The sequence below is a fragment of the Capsicum annuum genome, chromosome 9, assembly GCF_002878395.1.
Source record: "Capsicum annuum cultivar UCD-10X-F1 chromosome 9, UCD10Xv1.1, whole genome shotgun sequence".
Classification (NCBI taxonomy): Eukaryota; Viridiplantae; Streptophyta; class Magnoliopsida; order Solanales; family Solanaceae; genus Capsicum; species Capsicum annuum.
In genome coordinates this window covers 50,451,915-50,461,875 of record NC_061119.1, presented here as the reverse complement: position 1 = coordinate 50,461,875, position 9,961 = coordinate 50,451,915, and the positions used below count along the sequence as shown (strand labels likewise).

The window sequence follows — 9,961 nt, the reverse complement described above, 5'->3', positions numbered from 1 at the left end:
CCTATGTTTCATTTTCTTAACTTTCTAACCAACAGGTTGAAATGAGCTCAGGTACCTCGGGAGCTTGGGTACCTCGAGACCCAAACCAAATGTCCACCTAGCCTAAAATTGATATTCTATAGCTATATAGTTAGAATTTGCATACGAGATAATTTTACTGAAGTTTTCACTAGGCAGCCATTTGGAACCAACAAAGACTTTAAAATAGGGAATTGGCTATAAAAACTAAACAAACTACCCAGTAACCAAACTGTTAGTTCCAGCAAGTCATATATACTTGGGGCATCAATGGAAAAGCCCTAACAGCGAAAATACACAAAAATATGGAAAATGACTTAAAGGGTCATTACAGGTATTTTTAGATTAAACCTTTAATAAAGCGGGTTATTCTTTAATTTTACGTAATTTAAAAGTATTTTTATTTTTTTTAATAAATATAAGATAACCATCAATATGCTTTAGATAAAAATAAAACAACAACAACAAATCCAGTGTATTCCCACACATTGGGGTCTGGGGAAGGTAAGATGTACGCAGTGCATACCACTACCTCCAGAGAGGTAGCAAGGCTATTTCCGATAGATCCTCGACTTAAGACAGAGACTAATTAACAAATTCATAATAAAAGCATGAAACAAGATGGCACAACAGAGATAAGACACCCACACATTAATACCCTACACTAACGTACCAAAGGCCCCCCACATACACTATCCTTCTAATCTAATTCACGTCCTCCACACCTTCCTATCTAGGGTCATGTCCTCGGTAAGCTGTAACTATTCCATGTCACGTCTAATCATATCTCTCCAATACTTCTTTAGCCTATACTTACCCCACCTGAAGCCATCGAAAACTAGCCTCTCACACCTATGAATTGGGGCATCCATACCCCTTCTCATCACATTACCAAACCATCTCAGTCGAACTTCCCATATCTTGTCCTCCACTAAAGCCACTCCAATCGTCTCACAGACAGTTTCATTCTTAACCGGATCACCCGTAGTAAGCCCACACATCCAATGCAACATTTGTACTTTTTTCACCTTTAATTTTTGAAGATGAGAGTTCTTTACTGGCCAACACTCTGCTCCGTACAATATGGCCAGCCGGACTGCCACTCTGTAGAACTTCCCTTTTAGTTTGGGCAGCACCTTCTTATCACATAACACTCTCGAGGCGACCCTCCACTTTATCCAACCTCCCCTAATACGATGGGAGATATCCTCATTAATATCATTATTTCCCTGAATCATCGACCCGAGATACTTAAAACTATCCCTCCTACAAATAACCTAGGACCCCAACCTTAATACCCCATCGTCCTCCTACCTCAAGTTATTAAACTTGCATTCCATATACTCAGTCTTGCTCCTACTCAACCTGAACCCTTTAGACTTAAAGTTTTGTCTCCAAACCTCAAATTTATCATTCACACCTCCCCGCCTCTCATCAATCAAAACAATATCATCTGCAAAAAGCATACATCAACGCACCTCACCTTGAATATGCTATGTTAAAATATCCATCACCATTGTAAAAAAAATAGGCTAAGAGTCGATCCCTAATGCAACCCTGTTAAAACTGGGAAATGCTCTGAATCTCCTCTCATTGTCCTCACCTGAGTCTTTGCCCCCTCATACATGTCCTTAATCGATTTGATGTACACCACAGTACCTCACTTACCTCTAAGCATCTCCAAAGCACCTCTGTAGGGACTTTGTTATATGCCTTCTCCAAGGCAATAAATACCATGTGCAGGTCCTTTTTCCTTTCCCTATACTGCTGCACCAGTATCCGCACCAGATGAATTACCTCCATCATCGAATGCTTGGGCATAAATCCAAAGAAATTATCTGAAATAGACACTATCCTCCTCAACCTTCGCTCGACCACTCTTTCCTAAATCTTCTCATGTGACTCAACAACTTAATACCCCTATAGTTGGTGCAAATCTAGATGTCACCCTTGCTCTTATATAGAGGAATCATGGTACTCTATCTCCAAGACTTAAACTTTTTTGCAATCTTAAATATACCTTTAAACAACTCTATCAACCACCTTACACCAGTCCCGCCTGTAAACTTTAAAAAATCTACAGGAATCTTGTCTGGCCCTATCGCCCTACCCTTTCTTATCTTGAGAATAGCCTCGCTAACCTCCTCCACCTTAAAATGCCTAGAATAGGTAAAATCACGGCACCCCTCTGAGTGTTCCATCTTCCCTAACACAATGTCCCTATTCCCCTCACCATTTAACAGATAATGAAAATATGACTGCCATTTTCTCTTAATATATACGTCCTCCACTGATAATGCTCAACTTACAACTTAATTTGGTTCAAGGCGGTCGTCGTCAGTCGGGGTTGAATCCACAGGGAATAATGTGAGTGACGATTAAACTTGTTTGAAACTAAAGCTACAAGTTAAATTCAAACAAATAATACGAAAAGATAAAATGGGGGTTTTTGATGATTAGGAAATAATTGTTGGTCACTTTAGTTTCAGTGTTTGTAAATCTAGAGTTTATGAAATAACTAGAATTATGTTCACTAGGGCTTCCGGTACATGACAGATGCTAAAAGTGGTTCAAGATTCTCATGGTGGGTAGGAGCTATCTTAATCTACGTTATGCTTAAATGTTTCTCGACCTACTTAAGCGTTTAGTTCCCTAATCCTTTCGTACTTGGTGAGTTTCTATTAACTGCCCAGATTTTACCTCAGGTTAACTAACCTTGTTACAACGCTGATTATTAAACGAAGTATTTCCGAGTCCCTGTTGATAATTCACTTCATACTATGTTTGATTTCTTTCTCAAGCAAATCAAAGCAGGTGTGTCTACTGTTAGCAACCAACAGACGTTAATTAAAACTTCAGAATTATCAAGAAATCCTACCACCTTTTGAATCTTAAATACTTAGCACCTTATCAAGACCTAACCCTAGATCCTATAATTCAGGTTAAAGGAATTTAGCCACTCATGATGTAAAAATTAAAGCAACTAGATGAATTCATGCTTTGAAAGATAAACTTACAGAGATGACTGATAACTAGTGAATCACAGATTAGATAACAAAGGAAAAATCCCAAAATATAGCTAATAATCTTTATCAATTATTTGCTTTTTCAAGCCAAGAAACTTGAGAGAGAAAATATCAAAATACGTCTCTGAAAACTCAAGTGCGAACACCCTAGAAAACCCTAAAACAAAGCTTTAAATAGTTTACCCTAATTATGGAAACAAAATCAAGGTTACAACCTTTTCTTTGAATAGACGACAATATCCGTGATAGCTTATCGGGAGCCTGACAACTTATCACGCATGTCGTTAGCTCCTATTCACTTTTACCTTTTTCTATCTAAGACTGACGACGACGATAATGGCTTATCAGGATTTTGATGGCTTATCAAGAACATCGTCACATTCATGCTCCAATTTTCATGTCCTGTCTACGTCTGATGGTATTCTTGATGCCTTATCACCATCTTGATGGCTTATCACAAAATGTCGTCAACTCTTCCAGCTAAAACTCATCTCCTATTTAAGGCTGATGATATTCTTGATGACTTATCAGACCCTTGATGGCTTATCACAAAATGTCGTCACAAGTTCCAGTTAGGCCAATTCTCTGTCTACTGATGACGACCAACCTGATAGCTTATCACAGGGATGATGACTTATCACAAATGTCGTCAGCCACACTTGTCTTCAGATTTGTTTAAATTTCAATATGTTTTCTTCCATTATTATTGGTTCTCTATCATATAAACTTAAACTGAACAATCAAACATAAACTAATAAAAAATAACTAAATTTGCTCAAGACCTTGCAATTATGTGGAGTTAAAGGCCTCAAATTTGTTCGGATATGCTCTCACATCAACACCCTCAACTTAAAACAATTGCTTGTCCTCAAGCAATCAAAACATAACTAAAAGAATACAAAGTACAATTTGGCAGCTAACTACTTATATTAGTTCAGAATAATTTCACCGTCTCCAAGGTCAGTCAATTTAAAACTCACTGTTGATGTTTTGAAGAACAACCATGCAACTCACAAGCATCAATATCCGGCAAAAATTCAGCAATAACAATCATGCCATACTAAGACCACATTATCTGAACAAGTCAGTGGCTTAGCAACATACCTAATGTGCCCTCACAACAAAGAAATCCCCTTTTTGCTCATATTAAAATTTACATACATAAACATAGGGATAATCACAAGTCTCACTCTCAGAATGAAGTTCCAGACACTACATGTCAAATGCCATAGGCTTGCCCTTATAGTCAGTACCAAGGTTTTCAGACAGGTCACCTAAGATTACTATAGGTCTTTTTCTTGGCTTGTATGTAGGCTAGGGGCTGGTATGATATTCAAGATTATTTAAAGTGACTACGCCTCCTTGACACTATGCTAACCTCTTGGGGTTTCACTCTTAACCTTTTTATCTTCCTCCCTTTCATTGAACAAACATGCTCAACCAAATTATCTTTTTTCTAATCTTTTATACAACTTTTTTTTCTTATTCTTTTTGCACCACACCCGGCTTTTATTCTTTTCTCTTATTCTACCTCTCTTCATACTCATTTTGCATCACTTACCCCTATGATAGCCACCCTTAACTTAGGCTATTCACTTAATTCAAGGTGCACAGTGTCTAAGGAGGACCAGGGCCAAGACAGGTTCACTACGAAACAAATGGGACGGTGATAGGTGTCATGAAAGAAATAGGTTATTCAGGCTCAAAATAGGGATCAAGGGATATTATATATGTAGGGAAGGTCATTTAGGATAAAAGTGGAGTAATATCAAAATGGCCTATGATCCTCTCCTAACCCCTATTCTTCTACCAAGGCAAAACTAACCGGGTAAGTTTTGGATTCACATACAAAGGGGACTAACTAAGACTTCACACACATATGGCATACAAATATATTGCACATCACTACTTATCCGATTCGTGTTATTGTTTATCTTGATTATCATGTTGCCAGAGCTAATGCTACCAAAATATGCACTATGGTCATAATTAGATGTAAATTACACAGTTAAACAATTAGACCATTTGAGAGGTGTTCACAAAATAACAAAACCATGTTAACTGCCTCAGGTACTTGTGTTTCTCCTAGTCAACAACAACACATAACAAAAAAAAACATAATATACCTAAAAATACCGGCTCTACTAGGAACAAGATTCTAGGGAAAAGAGGCACAACAACTAAAACCCATAGAGGACATCAACACCCACAAGTAGCTCCACCCTCAACTTAAAATCATGCAATATTTCTAATGAATTAAACCAAAACAAAAGAGTTAGAAACATACCTATGGAACCATGGGTGTAAAGATCTGATGTCAATCACATAATATGAATACAAATAACAAAATGCCTTGGGTTTCCTCCCAAGAAGCGCCTAATTTAGTGTCATTGCATGACTCAGTTATCTTGACTACTCAGACTTCATCAAGATACCTTGTTGATAATTACTTATGACTCCACTTGGAGGATTTAAAACGTCGACCCAACTTTCGATCAATACATCTTTGAGGTGCATTGGGAAAACGTACGGATATAATGACACTTCTTTTATCTCGCCACTTTGGTGACTTGAATCTATTACCTAACTTTATATCAAATTTCCAAATAGGCTCATTAGGTATTGATGAGAATCTTAAACAACCACTAAATGGACATCGATCTTTAAGCTTCTTGGCCTTCAAGATTGGGGTTGTAGTATACCCTTTTGGAAGGAAAATCTCCAAAATGTAAGAATCTTCTTTCTCATTTTCAAAATTTATCATTTTCTTGGGTGATTCAACTTTCATCACATCCACCAAGCATAATGTTGAAAAGTTGTTCGAATTAGGACTAACTCTCAATTTTGGAGTAGCATCCCTATTAGTATTTTTACCCCAAAATGGACTAGAGTCTTCACAAGGATTGTGCCTGATTTCTTTTTTTTGACTCTAGTACCATTTCCTCGTCTTTGGCATCTTCATTCATAAATAGTTCGGTTGGTTGGGAAATCACCGAGGGTTGCTCAACATCAAGCTCATCATCAATATTGGATTCTTTCTCCTCATCTTCACACATATCCATTATGCTAAATGATTCCACAGACAAGATATCATCTAAACATAATATGGAAAAGTGCTTTGAATGCTTGACCTTTATATCCATATCCTCTATCATTCTTCTTTTCTCGTTATTTGCCTTTATGTGTTGATGTATATCACATATGATATCATTTGTTGTGTCCACATACTCCAACATTAGTTGAAGCACAACTTCAATGCCACTCTTTTTGGTGCTTCGTTCTTCCTGCTCTTGACCATAAGACCTATCAAAATCATAAGAAGAACTAGAATTTAGGTTAGCATACCGGGGGAAGGGGGCATTTGGGCAATAACTCCAATGTCCATCTTGACCACCACATAACGAACAACCATACTCCCGGTAGGATGGAGATGGTACACACATCTCTCTCCGGGGAGCATATCTACAATCTTGCCAAAAGTGAGGTCCATCATAATATGGACATAGATCATCAAGATAAAATTTCCAACCATCAATCTCATGTTCATTCCACGATGCCATAGTAATAAGTAAACTCAAATAAAAATCTACCTAACATAGGAAATAATAGAAAACTAAAAACAAATATTTACAAGTTTGAATTCAAGCAAGTAGGCTAACCAACTCAATACGCCAAGTTGTTCCCCGACAACGATGCCATTTTTGATAACACTCAACTTACACCTTAATTTGGTGCAAGGAGGTCGTCGTCAATATATTTACCCAACTTTGGAGTCGGGGTCGAATCCACAGGGAACAATGTGAGTGGCGATTAAACTAGTTTAAAACTAAAGCTACAAGTTAAATTCAAACAAATGATACGAAAAGATAAAAGTTTTTGATGATCAACAAATAATTGTTGGTCACTTTAGTTTCAGTGTTTGTAAATCAAGATTTTTTAAAATAACCAGAATTATGTTCACTAGGGCTTTCGGTACATGACGGATGCTAAAAGTGGTTCAAGATTCTCACGGTGGGTAGAATAACAAGCTATCTTTATCGATGTTATGCTTAAGTGTCTCTCGACCTACTTAAGCATTTAATTCCCTAATCCTCTCGGACTTGGGGAATTTCTATTAACTGCCCAGATTTTACCTCAGTTTAACCAACCTAGTTACAACGCTGATTATTTAATAAAGTATTTCTGAGTCCCTGTTGGTAATTCACTTCCTACTATATGTGATTTATTTCTCAAGTAAATCAAAGATTGTGTGTCTACTATTTGCAACCAATAGGCGTTAGTTAAAACTTTAGAATTATCAAGAAATCCTACTACCTTTTGAATCTTGAATACTTAGCACCATATCAAGACCTAACCCTAGATCCCATAATTTAGGTTAAGGGAATTTAGCCACTCATGACATAAAAATCAAAGCAACTAGATTAATTCATGCTTTGAAAGATAAACTTACAGAGATGAATGATAACTAGTGAATCGCAGATTAGATCATAAAGGAAAAATCCCAAAATACTGATAATAATCTCTCCCAAGTATTTGCTTTTTCAAGCCAAGAAACCAGAGAGAAAATATCAAAATACATCTCTTAAAACTCAAGTGCGAACACCCTAGAAAACCCTAAAATAAAGCTTTAAATAGTTTACCCTAATTATGGAAACAAAATCAAGGTTACAACTTTTTCTCGGAATAGACGATGACATCTGTGATAGCTTATGAAGATTCTGATGACTTATCATGGATGTCATCAACTCCTCTTCACTTTTGGCTCTTGCTGTCTAAGACTGACGACGACGATGATGGCTTATCAGGATTTTGACAGCTTATCACTACCATCGTCTTATTTCTGCTTTAATTCTTATGTCATGTCTATGTCTGATGGTATCCTTGATGCCTTATCACCATCCTGACGGCCTATCACAAAATATTGTCAACTCTTCTAGTTGAAACTCTCTCCTGTTTAAGGCTGACGGCATTCCTGATGACTTCTCAGACCCTTGACGTCTTATCACAAAATATTATCACAACTTCCACTGTAGGCCAATTCTCTGTCTACTGATGATGACCAACCTGATAGCTTATCACAGGGCTCATGACTTATCACAAATATCATCAGGCACACTTGTCTTCAGATTTCTTCAAATTTCAACCTTTTTTCTTCCATTATTGTTGGTTCTCTATCATATCAACTGAAACTGCAAAATCAAACATAAACTAATAAAAAATAACTAAAGTTGCTTAAGACCTTGCAATTATTTAGGGTTAAAAGCTTCAGATATGTTAGTATATGCTCACACATCATCCACCAGAATACTACTATCCTCCCCCTTAATACACTTCATTTGATCAAGGTCCCGCCCGTTTGTCTCCCTAGCCTTAGCAAGCCTAAACAACTTTTTTCCCCGTCTCTCTCTTCTAACCCCTCATACAAGCTCTTAAATGCTGCCATCTTCACAGTAATAACTACTAACTTGGCCTCTCTCCTAGATAACTTGTACTCCTCCCCATGTACCTGCTTATGCTCTTCATTCTTACTCTCTACTAACTTAGCATACGCCCCCTTCTTTGTCTCTACTCTCTTCTTAACTTCTTTATTCCACTACCAGTCCCCCCAATGTTGACCAGCCCGGCCCTTTGAGACTCCCAACACCTCTCTAGATGTCTCCTTGATGCACCTAGCTACCCTATCCCATATACTATTAATGTCCCCCCTATACTCCCATATATCCATCTTCGCCATCTTCTCCATATCTCCAGTGTACTCACCGGCATTAATCCACCTCACTTAATCCAAGGTCAGCCTACCCCGCCCCTTCTTTTTCTATCCTTTTTGAAACCTAGGTCCATCACCAGAAGCCTATTCTAGGTCAAAAGGTTCTCACTCAGAATGACCTTACAATCCTGACACAACACCCTATCCCCTTTCTTAAGTAACAGAAAGTCAATCTGGGTCTTGGCTATTGTGCTTTGAAAGGTGATCAGGTGATCCTTCTTCTTTAGAAAGCTCGAATTCACTACCATCATCCTAAAAGACCTCGTAAAATCCAATAGAGCCACTCCCTCATCATTCCTCTCCCCAAAACCATACCCACCATGCATATAATCATAGCCTCCCGGTAACACCCCTATGTTTCCATTAAAATCCCCTGCTACCATAATCTTCTTAGAGCTAGGCATTCCTCTCACTACCTCATCCAAAGCCACCCAAAACCTCTTCTTCTCCTCTCTATCCAAGCCCACCTACAACGCATAAACACTACACATATTTAACGTACACCCCCAATGACCAACTTAATAGATATCAACCTATCATTGATCCTCTTCACCTCTAGTACCGGCTCTCTAAGCTCTTCATCTACTAAGATGCCTACTCCATTCCTATGCCTGTCGCTTCCCAAGTACCAAAGCTTGTACCCATCCATCTCTATCCTTAGACCCCACTTAGCCTTCTAGACACATGCAATATTAATCCTTTTCTTTCTATGAATCTTTAAAAGCTTTATGACTTACCCTGAAGGGTTCCTATGTTCCAAGACCCTACCCTCAACCTATCAACACTCAAGTTGCATCTACCTCTATCGCCCCTCACTCCATACCCCAAACCTGTCTAACACTGAACTTATCCCTTCGCCTTAAACCAGCATTTCACTCTACCACCATCCCCAAACTCACCCTCCCTTCATCATTCATCCTAATATAACCCCCAGCCCCAACCCTCTCGATATGAACCTACCCTATCATTAATGCCCAAATCCACTACTCAAAAAGAAATACAAAGAATGAAAGAAACATAAACAAAAATAGAACACTAATAAGAACTAATAGCATTAAATATATAGCACACTATCAGGTCCAAAAATAATAAAACAAAATAATAAGAATGCAAAGTAAGTTACCAATCCAATACAGCAGGTAATCCCAAC

General features: G+C 37.9%; 2 protein-coding genes across 2 annotated transcripts; both read right to left on the bottom strand.

Moving 5' to 3' along the window:
* Positions 1 to 779: 779 nt before the first annotated feature.
* LOC107841540 lies at positions 780 to 1,821 on the bottom strand. The gene is made up of 2 exons (XM_016685428.1): positions 1,687 to 1,821; positions 780 to 1,247 (listed from the first exon to the last, which is right to left on the bottom strand). Exons 1-2 carry the CDS (start codon positions 1,819 to 1,821, stop codon positions 780 to 782), a joined length of 603 nt encoding a protein of 200 aa, XP_016540914.1.
* A 7,079-nt stretch (positions 1,822 to 8,900) lies between these two features.
* Positions 8,901 to 9,460, bottom strand: LOC107841541. Its single transcript, XM_016685429.1, has 2 exons — positions 9,374 to 9,460; positions 8,901 to 9,278 (listed from the first exon to the last, which is right to left on the bottom strand). Exons 1-2 carry the CDS (start codon positions 9,458 to 9,460, stop codon positions 8,901 to 8,903), a joined length of 465 nt encoding a protein of 154 aa, XP_016540915.1.
* Positions 9,461 to 9,961: the final 501 nt, after the last annotated feature.